Source organism: Empidonax traillii, unplaced genomic scaffold (assembly GCF_003031625.1).
Source record: "Empidonax traillii isolate 1590-97213 ecotype Southwest subspecies unplaced genomic scaffold, ASM303162v1 scaffold1102:size184380, whole genome shotgun sequence".
Taxonomy (NCBI): domain Eukaryota; kingdom Metazoa; phylum Chordata; class Aves; order Passeriformes; family Tyrannidae; genus Empidonax; species Empidonax traillii.
In genome coordinates this window covers 98,111-115,076 of record NW_020956295.1, presented here as the reverse complement: position 1 = coordinate 115,076, position 16,966 = coordinate 98,111, and the positions used below count along the sequence as shown (strand labels likewise).

Here is a 16,966-nt window from a genome sequence, read left to right as displayed (position 1 = left end):
GTGACTAGAGGCAAAGCCTGTTTTCCCTTGCAGAGCAGGACCTTGTTGGTTTCATTGGAACTGCTATTAACTTTTTACTTGGAAGCTTTCTACTTAAAAACAAGGTGTATAAACAGCTCTCAGCTCCTAAAATGAGGGAGATGTACTTTCTGTTGATAAAATGGGATACAGAAAGAGTTGGACTATTGCACTGAAGTGTCTCTCAAGACCTGTGCAGCGGTTTTGGATTGCAGTCTGATAAAAGAGAGGTGCTCCTGGCTGTGGGTGTAGTGCTGTTTGAATATGTGCAGTCACTCCTCGTGGGACACTTGTGATGGCGTGAGAGGAGAACTGTGTGTCTGATGCCAGTAGAGTTAGGGACTTAGTGAACCAATTTCACGGATATCTGGCACCAGAGATGTTTTTATCTTGATTCTGGGCTAATCAGTCATTTTGTAATACCTCTGGATAGATGCCGGTGTACCTGCTTGACTCCAGCAGTGGGGTTTGTACCGCTGCAGTTGGAAGTGGTTCTCAGAACTGGGTAGAAACGATAGCTTTAAAATCAAGAACTGTCTTCCATGAAAATCCACCGTCTTCTTGGGACTAAGCTGTTTAACTGAGCGCAGTTTTAGGGAGCTTATTGTAACAGGTCCTCCAGAACTGCGGTGAGTGGTTTTCTGTGTGTTTGGCTCAAGGTTTCTTAGGCAGAGCAGCTGAGCCCTGCCTTGTGCTGAGCTCCAGGAGCAGTTACAAGTGTTGAGACTTGAGAACAGCGTTCATCCTTGCCCTCCTGAGCCCAGGGAGTGTTGCTGGCTGGGGTGGGAGCGTGAACAGCTTCCTGCAATGCAGGGACGTTGTGCAACTGGCAGCTTCCTCCTGAATCTTAAGGGCACGGGAGGATTGCAGGCTGGAGAAGCAGCAGGGAGCTGTGGCTGGCTGTTACTGTCTGTGTCTCAAAGACACGAGTGCCTGGGGGAGCTGATGAGCCCACCAGGATGCTGCAGCAGCCAGAGGAGTGCTCTGTGCTGATGGTGATGATTTTATCATTGCACAACCTTGGCTGTGACTTAGTCTCAGTGCCTGGAGGCCTTCCTCTTTCCACTTCGTTCCAGGCTGGAGTAGGAACTCTTTCTTGAGTAGAATTTCACTCAAAGTCTAGAATGTGCTGAAAAGGTTCCCTCAAAAATGGACTTTTTTTCTTGGGCACTAATGAAGCGAATGTTTGTAACTTTTTTTTGTTGTATCTTTGTTTCTTTTCTACTTAATGCTTAACATTTATTTCATCCAGCAGTTTTCCCCTAGAACTGGAGCTGAGGTGGTGTATGTTGAGAGTGGGGTTGCTGTCCACAGTGCTCAGCTTTTCCAGGGGTGGAAGAAGTACTGTCAAAGGACTCTCCTGGTAGTTCAAAAAAAAGAGCTGCAGTCTTCTGTCTGACAAACAGACTCTTGTTCCGTGTCAGATTTGACGTGGACAATCCTGCTTCCCTGGTTTTTGAGATCATTCCCTCTAGGAGAGCTGAGGAACTCAGCATCCCTTAAGCAAACTGGAGGAATATGCTGTAGCTTGTTTCATCAGTCCTTTTTTTTTTGTTCCAGCAAGTACAGAAGCACGTCTTGCTCACAACAGACGGTGGGTAATTTAGCAGGAGAGTCTTCAAGAGCATCATTGTTTTGTCACTGCTTCTGAGGGGCAGAAAAATACATGTGAGGGTGTTTATTTTGCTGCGCTTCAATCCGGCACCTGGCCGGCTGAAATTAAATGTCAGCGTGCGCATCTCCCGTTGCTCTGTTGGTCATCCTTAATGATTTTGCTTGTCTTGGAATACATTAACCTTCCTTCCCCATCCTCCTGCCATTCTTTATGCTGCCTTCAGCTCTTGAGCTCTGTCGCCTCCCAGCACCCTCCGGAGGGAAGTGCCGTCTATCCCGAGACACGGAGGCTGCAGCCCATGTTTGCTTTAAGCTGACACGACTGCAGGTTTTTCCTAACTGGGTCAATCCTGCCCTCCCTCAGGACACTGCGTCCCCTGGCGCTGGTGCTCGTGCTGCCACGTGGCAGACCTGGGCATGGAGCTGTGGGATGGGACAGACCTCTTCTGATAACCACAAAACTTACAGCTGGAATAGTTTGTCTGGAGTTTTGCAAGGTGGCAGTCGAAGTGTTGAGTATCACTGTACTTCACTGCTGCTGGTAGGATGGGAATAGATGTCTTCAGCCTTTAGCACGTCCTCCTACAGTATTCCTACCTCCTGCTCCCTGTGGTACTCCACTGTCCTGAGTCTGCTCTGCATGTCTCAAGCTCCTCAGCAGTTTCTGAGCAACCTGGTCTGGTAAGAGGTGTCCCTGTCCATAAGGACCTCACCCTTCCATAAGATTTGGAACAGGACGATCTCTAGGGTCCCTTCCAACCCAGGCCATTCTACGATGATTTATTGCCATTTTACTTTCTTAGCAGCTCTGTTGTGAAGTCTCCGTAGCTCCTGCTCAGTCTCTAAGGTGTGGGTGTTCTTACCACTGAGCTCCTCTCTCTGATGTGTTGCTTTCCCAAACAAAAGCGGATTAACTTTGGTCCCGTGTCTGTGTAGCGCAGCTGAAGTGTAGAGTTAATTGAGACATACAGATCCTTAAATTATCCCTGAAATCGTTCAAAGAGCGGCCCGTTCTGCTGCAGGCCGGGCGTGAATATGTGAACTCCTGACCGCTCGCTGATCGGGGAGTTCATTGCCTTAAAGGCACAAACAGAAGTGCAGCGAGGTTGACAGAGATACTGCACGCTCGGCTCAGCCCTAAAATGTCTCCTGGAGAGGCTGATCTTTGCCGTGGTGGGCATTGAAAAAGCCCGGCGCGCTGCATCTCTCGCCGGGCGATTTCCATAGGCTTAGTCATGTAGAAAAAGAGTAGGTGGTCAAGAATTAGCGCTGGCAGAGCTAACTCTTGTTCTTTTGCATTGCTAATGACGAGCGCTGTCTTCCACCTCACATCACCAGATGATTTCTTTTGAGAGCTCGGTGGCAGGCAGCCACACTTCGCCCGCAGATTCTTTTGACTCGTGCGTTGCACTTCGAGAACGGGCAAATGGAAACTCTGGCAGCTGCCTGACTTCCTCTCAAAAAGAAAAGGGTCCCTTAAATCTCAGCTGGTTCACAGACTCGGTTCAAATGTTTCTCATTTGGATCCGTTCCTATAGCTCTCGGGCCTATATTATTGAAGGCAAAAAAAAAAAAAAATCTGCTTAATATTCCTCCAAGAGAGTATGTGGAGTGCAGATTACTTAGTTGAGCTGCCTGCAGCTCCTGTAGACATGGAGAGCTGCCTGAAAAGGATGGAAGATCTGCTGGGTTCATATTAGTATTCCAGGGACTGAGGTGTTCCTTGTGGCACTGCTCGTGTCAGGGTGTGACGTGTTTATCTGGTGACAAGTGAGCCCTGCACGACAAACAGTAAGTTGTGATGCACAGCCTGCAGGCTCCAGCGTCTCACAAAACTTGGGATGGGCAGGAACAGGACGCACAGGAACACTTGTATTCCCCTGGGAGCTCCAGGCAGACTCATATACCTTAATTTTACCATCCAGTACTGTTTGGATTTGGTTCTGAGGAAGCGTGGATGCTGCTCTGTACGCTGGGATATACGGAGGGGAGAGGCTGGCTGGGGGTCCAAAGCGTGTCCTAAATAAATGGTGGGGTTTGTGTGGAAGAGGGATAACTTATAAGGACTCGAGAGCAAACCTTGTTTCATTTTAGCAAAGAGCAAAGTGCAAGAAAATATTCCAGCTCTGAGGCTGGAGAAAAAAAAATGTGTTTTTCCTTGTTTCTCCCAAGAAATTGTCAAGTAATGGCTGGATTTTTATCTGACAGCACCTTTGTTTTCTCCTTCAACTTTATATTTTTTAGAAGGATTTTTGTGACCAAAAAAAACCCCACCCCAATTTGTTTACTTGTTCTGGGTATTTCTCTTTGGTTTGAGAAAAATCATAATTCTTTAAAAATCCAAACCCCAACTCCCAGAAATTATGGGTCACTCTGAAGTTTTTTCAGTTGTTAGCAGTGAAGTGAGTAGATTTTAGTAATCCTACCTGCAGATGTGTGTTGCCTAAAAAAAAAAAAACACCTCAAACTTAATACAACTTGTTCCTGATTGGCTTCAGAAAGTTAAATATTTTTGTCCATGATGTTTGTCCTAATCCTTTCTGGGTAACCTGCAGTTGGCAAAATAAAGGCTTGGGTTATCAGGGTGGCAGAATTTACTGAGCTTTAACCACCGTGAACTTCGTGTTGTTACATCCAAAATGCGTCATGACTTGCTGAGAAGGGCTTGAAAAATAGTACAGAGCAAGGTTTTGTCTGTAATTTTAGTAAACATGGACACTGAAGTGAAGGAAAACTTCCTTGAAAAACTTCCACTTGACACTTTTTTACCTTTTTTTTTTTTTTTTTTGAGGGAGTCTTGAAATTTATTTTAAACTCCTGATTCATTGGGAACAGCTGACAAAGCTGAGCGGGCCTGGATCTGATCCTTGGAGAAGAAGCTTTGGAGACCTTTTGGTCAGCAGAGCCATCCTGACAAGGAACATAAGGAGTGCGCTGGCGTAGGTCTGGCATCGGGTGCAGAATCCACCTAGAAATCCTCCTTTTTCTTTTCTCTTTTTTTTTTTTTTTTTTTGTCCCTGGTGGTGTCAGACAGGTGGTGATTCAGCTTCCAAAACAAGCTGCTGCTGGTTTGCAACACAAGTAGAATGAATGTGGAACTGCTCCCAGCAGAAAGAAACATTTCTGGGAAGCAAGCTGGAGCGTTTCCAAACCAGTGTCCCATGGAAGACAAGAAGCATTATTAAAAGAGGCTGAAGGCACAGCAGGGGAGAAGTGTCGTATCTTGACAAGTGCAGCCTGTGGGTGTTGAGCATGGGAGAGAGGTTAAATCACCCTTTCAGATCCTATGTGGTGTAATTCATCCTTTGGAGCTATTTACGTCCAATTATCTATTGGCTGCCATCGGGATAAATACGGTTTTGGTTTCTGTCGTGCAGGCCCAGGGCTGTAACAGTAACCAAAAGGCTGCGTTTCTGTCTGGGTTTGTGGCTGAGTCACCATGGGATTTCTTACAGCACATGCATTCGTTCTGTGAGGGTTGGCTTTTCTGAATCAGAATTTATGAGATCTCGAGCTTCAAGCCTCTCTCTCGTGTGTTGTCCCAACTTCGTAAATGCTGAAGAAGTGGGAGTTAAGAACCCTGCTATTAAACCCAAAATAAACCACTTTCTACATACATTGAGCAAACTTCTGGCTTTCCTCGATTACCTAATGCGGGGAGAGAGCTGATGGTTTTGGCTCTGAGGTGAAAGTAAAACCTGCCCTGTTTTCGGAGTATTTATTTGGAAAACCTTGCACAGCTGAGTTTATGGAAGTTTTGTGTTTTCAGACCAAACTCAGCACCTTCCAGAAGCTCTTGAGTGCCCTTGTTTTCCTATTAGATGGTCTCTAAATAGAGCATTCATCTTCTCCCAGGAAATACTTGCTGGCTTGAGTTTTAATTAAAACCTGGATTTCAGTCACGACAAACTACAGGATGCCAGGAAACACTTCAAAATATTCTCTGAACCTTGTGTCATGCTTAGCAAAGATTTTTTTACCTTTTTGTAAATAAATAGGGATGTGTTCAGTAAGGATCATTCCATAAATAAACAGAGGCATCCATCATCTCTTAAACTCTTACCTCAAAGCCGAAATTACTGTGGCCAAAAGAACTAAAAACTATCTGATGTTAGGTGTCTGAACTCTCATTCTCTTTTTCAGGGAATGCCTAAATGCAGCACAGACACTTGTCAGGAAGGGCTTGTGTGTTGAGGTGGTGGGTGGGATGCAGCCAGGAGAGCAGTGCTCACGAGGTCTGATGGCTTGTTGTGCCTGCAGAAGGTGAGGTGGGCTTGTTAGAGGAGACATTCGAAGATCAGCAGCACCAGGTTCCCCAAAGGTTTGCCAAGCCCTTCCCAGATTGAAGAGCGGTCCTAGAGAGCGTGGGTGTTTCGAATCTCTCTTTTTCAAAAGAGGAATGCTTATGTGATAGACTGATAGCCTAGAACCAGAATTAGGAGCTGGCCTCTGGATGCTGAAGAGGTGGCGTGTGGAAGGTGTACCAGGGGAGAGGAAAGCACAAGGGGAGTGTGGATAAAGTGCTGGAGTTGGTGTTTCTCACCAAAATGCTGCAGTTGGCATATCTGCCCCGTGACCTGACACATCTTCTGTTTCTCTTCTTGCTTAACTCCCTGAAGAAAATGTAAACTATTATTTTGTTTTTCATCCAGTGCCTGGTTGTCCCATATCGGAGCATTTAAACAATCTGCTCTGCTTCCCTTTCCTTCTCAGATGAAGCTCCAGAGATGCTGTCTGACCTAGTTTTAACTTCACATGGACTAAAATGGTTGAATTTTATATGCACTGGCAACTTTCCTTTTTGCTTAAATAAGGGGTAGGGATTCTATTCTTAATTAAATACACCACACTGGAGATTTATAGACACTTGGCATGACCTGGCAGGCAAACTGGATAATTCCTGATTGATCTAGTAGCAAGTATTCTTTTTATTTTAGTGCTTTCACATTTAGTCCATTAACAAACTAACAAAAGTTTAACAAACTAACAAAAGTTGAACAAACTAACTGACATATAATGGCGCATTCACTGAACACGAAGGCTTTGGAGTGGCAAACTGGCTTGAGCGAGGCTGAAGTTACCCACATGAAAAGTGATTTTGCTGCAATGGAAGTATAAATGCTTTATCCAGCAACATTTTTGTTTTGCAGATGGCTTATTCAATCAGTATATCAGTCAGCAAGAGTACAAACCTCGCTGGGGGCAGATTATCCCCAAAAGCACCAAAGGTAAGGACATTTCTTAAGATAGAACTGGCAGTACATGAGTTCTGTCGTGTTCCTTTGAGGATACTGAGCAAGAAAATGATGCTGATGCAAGAAAGGCTCCTCTAGGACAGTTTTTCTGGGGAATGGTTTCTTCTGTGAAAAGGTTGCATTTGTCTGCAGAGTCAGTGAAATGCTGCCTGGTCTCTGGTTTCTGAGTAAGGAAAACTGCAGGAATGCTTGCAGTAAATTCAAGGATAGATCATCAGTTTGGTACCAAATCTCAGGAGACAGGTTAAACATGAGAACAGTTAGCTGTGTTACTGGATTTAATGAATGGAATCGACCCGAACTCAAAGCCAAGATTGACAAATACATTGTCTGAACAGGGCGTGTTTTAAAAGAGATCTTTTGAAGTCTTTACGTGTTATGTGGTAAATCTTTCTCTGCCGGTTTCTGCCTTGAGAACAGACTTGCAGCAGCATCCTTGACTACAGAGTACAAAACTCTCTGTCACACAGGAAATGTGGGATCCAAGGTGACAATTGCCAAATGTGGAGCAGTGTCCCCAGCCCCCTTGGGAAGGGTTATCAGGAATACAAGCAGGTTTCTCCTCCAGCAGAACACGGGTTATCTTGCTCATGTTGCTTCCCGTGGATGACACCTGTCCTGAAAGCTTAAGATATCTAAAGAGGTTGGAAAGCTGCTTTAATGGGACAGTTGGGATTCCCTTATGTGTGAGGATAAGTGGTGCAAGGGCAGCAACCCCTCCTTGCTCCCATCCCTGGGGTGCATTACCCTGTCAGTTGAGTGTCTGTTCTCACAGCTCAGCCTTCAGGCATCTCTCAGGTGGGGAAGAGAGGGAAGAGGGGACAAAGGCTTGCTGTGTCCTCGCTGCTGGAGAGCTGGAGGGACGGCTCAGAGCTCTTTTGTGAGCACCTGTGTGCTCCAGGACCTCTGGAGTTCCTTTCCAAGGCGCTCAGAGTTGCAGGAGGGTATAAACTTTTGCTATCTGTCCTGTCAGTCACCAGATAATTCAGTATAAAACCTCGTACAGTTTTATAATGCACAGAAGAATATTATCTGGGAAAAGTGTTAAGTTAATAGAAGCTTTGAAGTAATGCTTAAAGAAGGGTGCGTTACTAAGTTGCTCTCCTTCTGTACTGAGGTTGTACCTTTCCTTGGTTTAAAAATCTTAAAATGGAAAACCCTTTCCTCCCTCTTTTTTGAAGGTGATGGGGAAGACAGTCGACCAGGGATGAGAGGTGGCCATCAGATGGTTATAGATGTGCAGACAGGTGAGTAGTTCTTACATTTCTTAATTAACTTAATTATTTAATCAGCTGTTTTCCATATTAATGTGCAAATGTGTTTTTTTTTTTTTTTTTTTTTCTTCAGGGACTGTCTTAGCTTCAGGTTTTGAGGCAAAAAAAATTGCACTTTCTAATAGTTGGATTTAATACTCTGCTTTCCCTCTGGAACTATATTCCAACTGCCTCTCCCACCCCTTCCTCCCTGTTAATTCTCTGTTACGCCTTAGCCATTGTCTTGTCTTAACTAAGAAACCAAGAACAATTAGCTTTAATTTTTTTGTCCCTCCTACCCTCTTAGAGCAGGAGCTCAAACAAGAAAAGAGAAATTAAGGATAATAATTTCCCTTATCTGCTACAGGCTGTGCTCTTTGGAATAGAGCTCAAGCGATAGATCTGATGTGTTGAAACATTCTTTGTGTTTTGGTTGGAGTGGCTTCTGATTTCCACAGTGTGCAAGAAACTCCTGTTAAATGTAATTTGTTAGACTTTCTTTGCAAAAACGTTTCCTGGAGCAGTTTAAAGAATGGTTCAGCCTCTGCTTCAGGGAACCTGCAGGGAAAAGAAAGGGGGCTGTGTATCAGTAACCAGTTCCAGTGATAGCTGTTCTCTATAACTTTATGTATCTTTGTCTTGCTTTAATTGAATCAGATTGCCGTGGCACGTCATCCCTGGCTAAAATAAGGAAAGCATCTGCCTTGAGTCTCTGCTGTGTGAGTGAAAGGATTGTTCTGGGGAAAGGAGAAACAAGATCAGGGTGTGATTAATGGAGAGGGATACAGGGAGGCATGGAGGGAGCTGGCAGAGAAGTGCCCGTGGCCGTATCTGTTGTGGTCACACGGACGGGAGCGGAGCATGTGACAGGGCAGCACCTTCAGGAGTAATTTGCTAAGTCATAGTGAACAAGCAGAAACGTAGCTGCAGTCTCTGGCTTGTGCTCAGAGTGTAGTTACAGCTCTGGAGGAAGCACTCGAGTTATTTTGTGTATGAAAGCAAACTTTTTTTTTTTTTTTTTTTGGTGGAGGAGGTTTGAGATTGATTAGAACAAAACGCTGCCGGAGCATTGCTGGTGTTTCCCATCAGAGAGGCTGGGAACGCTCCCTAGTGGCCTTGGGAATAAGTAGAGAGTGAGTGTTTCACCAGAGCCTGGAAGTAACATGATCCTTGTCAACTTGGAAATGATAGTCCATTAGACCTTGTGAAAACAATATATCCCTGGTAGTGTGAGCCTTCCTTTCCATTGCTGTTGATTTTCTTAAGTCCTTGTGAGCTCTGCTTTGGACTTCACCTTTCACTCTGCTTTAATAAGGCAATAAAAACCATATGTCTATATACATATATATATATTCATTTTTGTTTTAATTGCACAGAAGTGGCTGGAGAGCACCCACAGGGGTGGAGTCCCAGGGTGGGAGAGCTGGATCTCCCCCTCTCATGCTGGCCCTTTCTTCCTGCAGCTCTGTCCAGCGGTGGTGGGATACCTTCCCAAAGTTTCTCTCTGGGCTGTTTGGGAAGCTGCTCTTAGTTTTGCATCCAGGTCCACTGAGGCTTTTACAAACCAAAATGTTTTTGAGATGATGAGTTTTGCCATTTAATTTGGGTCATGGCAGGCCAGGGGAAGTTCTTGGGGCTGTTATCCTTAAAACCAGCCATTGGTGATTGCTGGAGTTTTCCCTTTGAATACAGGTAGTGTTCAGTGAGCTGGTGGGAACTGAGCCAGTTATGTCAGGATGTGTTTTACAGACTGGAGCTGTAAAGCTCCCTGGCTAACCTTGAGCAAATCCAGTATTAATGGAAAAAGGAGCAGTGGTATATTCTTCCCTTCAAAGACATTCTCCCTGCCTTACCCACACACTTGCTGAGTTGTTTTTTTTCTCTTTGGCAACTGAAAAGTCATCTCACTTTGCACTCCTTGTTACAGAGGTGAGGTCCTTCTCAAAAACGAGTGTTTTCTTCAGCTTTAATCTTTAGGAAACGAAGTGAAACACCAAAATCTTACCTCTAAGGAGTTTCTGAAGCTTCATATCACATAGAATATGTGTGGGAAGCAAATTTCCATCTCTGATGGCCAGACCTGCTGTAGCTATACCTGAGCTACAAATGGTTCTGTGTTTTGATTAACCTCAAGGAAATATTAACCAGTTATCACTGACTACAAAGATATGTTTAATTTACCTAATAGCACTGAGACTGCTGGATGCATGTGTTGATGTTAGGATAGAGAATATGGATTGATAAGCAGCTGAGCTGGATCTTAAGTTCCTGGTGGCGCATTGAGTCACTGAGACTCTGTTTATTCAGGTAGAACATAGTTTAACTTGGTCTAAACTGCCCTTTAGCGTGTTTTGTCTTCTTACATAAGGTAAATTAAAAATGAGGAGTTATTATAATAATATCCTCCATGCTTTTAATCATATTAACACTCAGACTGGAACGACTCTGGAAGGCAGAATCAGGAGTTTGAGTTTCGTATGCACGTGCAGGAACATAAACCAAGAGGCATTCACAGTTAGAGCTGAAGCCACTATTAGGGACTTGAAAGCTTTAGAATCTGAATGAAAACAGAAGGCTTATGTTATTCCTGCTTCTCCCTGCAAGGTGCATGTCTCGTGGAGTTCTGCATTTGGAAAGCTGGAGAGTTCCCTGTGCTTTTAAACAAGGAAGGGGAGGTAATTGGGTATCACAACCCGGGTACATAAATTCAAACAAAAGTATCCCCCCAAACAACCCCAAAACTACACAAGAACACAGTGGGGTGTGCTGAATGTCAGTCCTGGAAGGCTGTTTATGTAGGCCCTGGTGAAATATTTGAGCAGTGAACCACGGGCTTGTGTGTGGAACTGTGTTCCCAGGGGCTTTGAGCCCTAATGCAGTTCTGGATGAGTTTGAGTCTGCCCTCCTAAGCCTCCCTATAGCTCAGATATGGCACACATTGCAGAATTCCAGTGCTTATTCTTTAAGATAGTGGGAATGAATAAGTGAATTACCAAATTCAAGCTTTAAGGAATAACATCATTATTTTAGAGCAATACATGTGCTGTGTTTTGGAGATGAGGGTTGTAATTCCATAGGTAAGGTGGAATTGATCTCCTCTGCCCTCATAGGACAGGCACAGTTTTATGTGAATCACAGTGCAGTCCTTAAAGCCACACAATTTTATTTTGGTAACAGAATTATAGACTATATAGAAATAATCCTGTTTAAAAAAATCTTGTGTTATATCCTGCTATTTTTAATTTTCAGCTTTATTAGGCTAAAGCCTGGTGAAGTTTTCCAGTGAGCCTGTTGTAGAAACAATAGCAAAGCAACCAGGATGATTTTTTTGGGTCTCAATTTCTCTTTTTTTTTTTTTTTTGGCAAGTGACACTGTTTTCTGAGGGAAAATATTAGCGGAATGGTGTCTTACCAATGCGTTACCTCTGTTCCCTCACCGGAGTGCGACTGCTCTAATTTTGTTTGCACGTTATTTTGCTTTTCCTTTTGCTGGAAGGAATTGTGTTTTCCTCCTTTGATTGGGTAAGTGAGAACAAAGCCGTAGGTTGGGAACACAGGGAGATCCAGAGCCCTGGGCCCAGCGTGGCCATGGCTCGTGTGGGCAGCACAGTGGAAACGACAAGGCTGGTTCAAAAGCAGCGTGGAAAGATGAAAAAGATGAAGAGAGAGCAGCAGACGTGAAGGATGCTGTTTTGCCTGAGGAAAACACTGTTATCCATAAGATATTTAAAGACAGGACTTGTGTACAAGATGAAGGGATCTCTGAAACAAAACACAGATGGCTTCGAAGCTCTGAAACACAAACAGCTGCTGAATCCTGGAGGTTACTCAACTTCATGGTGCTTTCACATTTGAGAGGAAGACTCTGTGCCTAGCCTGAAAAAAAAACTTGGATTCAACCAACATCTACACTGAACTGCGGCTCAGAAACCAACAGGCATGAAACTGCACAGAAATTTGGGTCTGGTTTTATATTTGTGCTCCAAGTGCCCCTCACAGAGTGGACAGTGCCGGTGGCACATGACTAAATCTGTGGTTCTGCTGAGGGCATCGATGTCTTTTCATAGAGAGCTTTTGAGATGCCAGCGGTGTGTCCTTGTGGGGATGAAGACCAATGTCCTGCTGGGCTGTGTCAGCAGGAGCGTGACCAGCAGGTTAAGGAGGGGGATGTTCCTCTCTTTGGTACTCCAGGCCACATCTGGAGAGTGGCTGTGCCCAGTTTGGGCTCTCTGGGACAGTAAGGATTGTGTCAAACTGAGAGTCACTGGAGAGCCACCGAGGTGGTCAGGGCTGGAGCCTGTGATGTGTGGGGAGATGCTTTGGGAGCTGCTTTTGTGCAGCTGGTAGGAAAAAGGTTCGTGGGAGGATCTCAGAGCTGTCTTCACGTAGCTGGTGGGAGCATGGAGGTGGCCACACTCATTTTTGGCGGGGGGGGAGCAGAGGGATAGGATGAAGGGCAGGATGGGAAACTCCATATTCCAGATATTAGGAATAATTAAAAAAAAATGTAATGAAGATAATCAGTCATTGCAGCAGATCTGAGACTGAAATATCCACCCTTGGAGATACTCTGAGTGTAACTTGAGTAATTCCCTGTGCAGCCTGGTCCTGCTGTGAGAGGTTTGGGAGGTGACTGATGGATCAGATGACTTGTAGAGGTGTTGTAGGTCCATAATTCTTTCATATTTCGTGGAGAGCTGTTCTAGCAGAGACATGGAAATACCATTTGACTAAAGCACGTAGTTAAATATGTCACCAGGATTGGAATGGATTCATTGTGCTTGTGTATTAGAAGGTGAAACAGGGAGGCTCAGGCACACCAAGCAGCTTTTTGTCAGCCTGGCCAGAGCAATTTGCCGTGTAACACCCTGGTCAGATGAGGAAGACCCACTGTACCAAAATTCCACCCAGGATTTCACCACATGGAGAAGGTGGAGTTAACAGGAGCTGGAAAACTCTTGGAGAACACGAGTTAACCTGGACTGAAACTGCCCTGGGATATTTGGTATTTCCCAGGGGCTGGAGAAGGATGCTTTACATACTTGTCTGAAAAACAGAAATTAATGAGAGGTTGACAAGAAATATGTTGAATTTTGGGAACGTGTGTCCTCTTAATTTGAGGAGTGCTCTGGCACCCTTTAGTCATTCAGACAGTAAGGGAGGAGAAGAATTCAGATATTACAGAAACATTTTTGTCTGAGCAAGCAGTTTAGAAATACCCACAGAGCATATTTAATTCAAAGTGTTCAATTTGTATTCAGAAATAAATGTAGAGGAAATAAGGTGAAAATGCTGGAGGAGAAATTTGACTTCCTAAACATAGCTGGTGAAAGCTTTGGGTAAATATAATTGCTTTCATGTTTTTTTTTCTTGTTGCCTTGCAGGTAGGTTTGAAAATTCCTGTGTCCCTGAAGCAGAATAGAGAGTTGCTTTTAATAAAGCAGCATCAATATTGCTGTGCTACACATTGCTTGGCTACAGAGGGAGAAATCCTTTCCTCCCTGAGTTCCCCAGAGTAGGAATAGTTATGCTGGTGTGAGATTGCTCGGCTGCCCCACTCCTGTGCCTGAAGTTTGTGGTCTCTGCCCTCTTCTCTTGAGTATTTGCTGATATGTTGGTGAGGTGGGAATGCCTGGAGTGCCGGGAATGCATCCTGGATCTGTCCCGGTCGGATCTCTGCATACAAGGTGGAAAAATAATCCTCCCATAAAATCTGAGTTAACAGGTAGAACAGAAGGGTGATTCTGGTTGGGGAACGTGCTGAAGTTTGACTTTAAAAAAAAACCAAAAAAATCTAAAATCCAAAAAAATTTCGAAACCAACCAACTAAAAACAATCTCCAAATAACACCAAATAACTAACTTTTTTTCCTTATACCATGGAAGAACCATTGCAAAATGTAGGAGAACTATGAAAAATTATTTTCTTGATCTAGCCAGCAGCAGTTGCATTTATGCATTAAAAAAATACTCCTTTTCAGTACAGAAACTTCTTATAAAATATATATATAGTTCTGCAATAAAGCATAAAACTAAAAAAAAAATGGTAGTCATTGGGTCTAGATAGTGATGGAGCCTTTCTTTGGTGTTTTCCATCACTATGGAAATGGAGCCTGGCATAGTTTTGGTGCCCCCACAGTGCCGCTCTGGGGATGCTCTCAGTGGCACCAGCTGGGTGGTTGTGCTCCTCCCTCAGTGCTCACAGGCCATTTCACTCTGCCAGCTCGGTGTAGGTAACTCTCAGAAGCTTGAGTTTTCATCAGATTCATTCAGGTTTGCTATTAAATTTCATGTGAGCCAACAAAGCCTTTCCAGGCAGGCCTGACGTTTTGGCAAGGCCCCAGGGGGATATTTAGCCGCTGCCAAATCTTTTATTTTTCTCGGCTATCAATGAAGCTGTTGTGGTGATGTGGGTTTTGTGAGCTGTGAGAATTTGTGTGCACAAAGGGACCTGCTCTTTGCAGGGAACACTGGGGGCCCTGAGTCCAGGAGGAAGGGTAATTAAAGTTAATGAACCAGGGTAACCTTTCCATGGTGATGACCACTATCCTGATGGTAGGTAAGGGTCAGGGACTGGTCCCATTTTGTAATCCTGCTTCTAACTCTGCAGTTTAATTGGTGTTGGATTAAAAATTGGCCATTACCTCCATAATAGGACTGGTTTGTGGGTTTTAAAGGACTTTTTCAAAGCTCTACAGGTCTTGAGGGGCTTGTTCTTCGTGGACTTGGCTTTGTGTTGTGTTTTAATACAGTCTAAAAATGAAGTATTTTTAGCACTTGAGACTAGATAGTGATGTTTCTATAATAGGAGCAGTTTAGTTATCTCTCCATGGCAGAACAGAGACTTTTCTTGAAAGCTTCCCCGTGTTCAGAGGCTTCATCTGGTTTTATCAGTGAGTCTGAGAATCCTTTGGACTTGCTGTGCATGGAGTAGTGGTGGGTTTGAGGTGACAGGCCTGAAACACTGACTTAAATCTTTTAACTCTTCTACTTACTTACTTTTGTGCCAGCAGGTAAGTTCCTCTATGCAAGGCTTTTCCTTTAGAGAGGATTTCATAACTGAAGTAAATTTTTCTTTCTCAGGAACGGACTAAACAGAAAAACTTTGCTGCTCCTGCCTCACAAGTCTTGCTGATGTATAAATCTTGCACCAGACAGGGTACAAGCTGAGATGTCATTGATAGACTGAGTGCACAGGATCCAAAATGTTAAATATTGTTCATTTGTCTGTCTGGAATTTTAATCAGAAGGCTGTGGGTTTGATTGCCTCTTATGTAAATGTAGAAATAGAAAATGACTCTGAGAACTGGCTGACTATCAATCTTAAAAACTTCCATTACTAAACCAAACCACATTTCTTTGTCTTGGTGACTGGTTCTGTTCAAATAGGAGCAGTGTTTTAAGTAAAAATCGGTTCAAATTACTCTTCTGATGGTTTGCCTGTTTGTCTCAGGTGTTTTGTAGGTATTGGCCTGTTTAAAGATGTTTTCTTCAAATAAAATTAACACGTTCTTCCCTTTTTTAACAGAAACTGTTTATTTGTTTGGTGGCTGGGATGGAACTCAGGATCTGGCTGACTTCTGGGCGTACAGTGTGAAGGAAAACCAGTGGACCTGCATATCCAGGGATACTGAGAAAGAGGTAAGTTCTGCAAACATCCATATTCTTGAAAATACATGAATTGTTGCCCAGGAAAGTGCCCCTTCTGAAGTGCTTGTGCTGAAGTGCAGCTGCAGCGAGAGCCACAGAGTTCAGACCTTCAAGTTCTGAAGACTTTTGAAATGCTTACATGGGGAAAAATGTGAGCTGGCTGTGGCTTTTAAGTGTTTTAAGATTCCTGGAGGGGAAAGGTTTGTTTCTCAAAAGCAGAACGATCGGCCAAAAATCAGCTCAGCAAGTGGAACACTGAGTTTGAGTAATTTTCTATGGCTGAACAACCAGACTTATCACAGAATCACAGGATGGTTTGGGTTGGAAAGGACCTTAAAAAAGATCATCCAGTTCCAACCCTCCTTGTGGCAGGGACACCTCCCACCAGAGGGATTCCAAGAAGAACTTGGTAACAAACCTCCCCAGACCCAAGGCTGGTGTTGAGCTCCAGAAACAAATTGTTTATTTTTTTAGCTTCTGTCAGAAATGAGTAGAAAGGGACAACTGACAGATGGAATTCTAGAGAACGGGAGTAACTGCCAAAGGCTACACAACCCCAAGAGCTTTCGTGGAATTCATTTGGGCCATTTTCTTTGGCCCGTTTTGCTCAAGTGTTTGACGTAGGAAAACTGAAATGAATGTAGCTTGGGTTATAGGAGGCAACAAAAAAAAAAAAAAAGTCCAAGAGCTTTGGCTTCTACAATTCATTTCACTGTGCACTGTGAAATGTCCCAAGTTTTGTGTGGTTATTGCGTTTTGAGTCCGTTACTTGTTTTGTCAGAGCATAACTTGGGGAAATTCTTGCAGCCTCTTCGTGAAGGCGTGAAAAGTTGGAGATTCCACCAGTTTTTGACAAACTCATGAGTTAATTTCTTCAAATATTTGTGGAAAAAAAAGTACAAAAATGTCTCATTTCTTATTTGTGGTTTCCCATTTTCTTATCACGGCTAATTTTGTGAGCTTACGTACAAGATTAAATAACTCTTTAATACTGTCATTTTTTCCCCAGCAAAGGTTTTTAGAGGTTGCAATCAAGTAGGTCAAAGAGCCTGTGCTGAAAAAAAAAAAATCTCACAGTAAGGCACTTCCTGTTGCCTTCAGATCTGTTTTGTAACATCCTTTACAAATGGGCAATAACAAAGCTGAACGTGATACTCTGGTTTCTATCATAACAGAG

General features: G+C 43.8%; 1 protein-coding gene across 1 annotated transcript in view; it reads left to right on the top strand.

The window, feature by feature from the left end:
* Positions 1–16,966, top strand: part of MKLN1 (muskelin 1) — a 95,017-nt gene that overhangs the window by 35,268 nt on the left and 42,783 nt on the right. Inside the window, exons 7-9 of the mRNA XM_027904908.1 lie at positions 6,783–6,860; positions 8,069–8,134; positions 15,668–15,780. Of these exons, the coding sequence (XP_027760709.1) occupies positions 6,783–6,860; positions 8,069–8,134; positions 15,668–15,780 (257 nt within the window). The remainder of the gene's footprint in view (positions 1–6,782; positions 6,861–8,068; positions 8,135–15,667; positions 15,781–16,966) is intronic.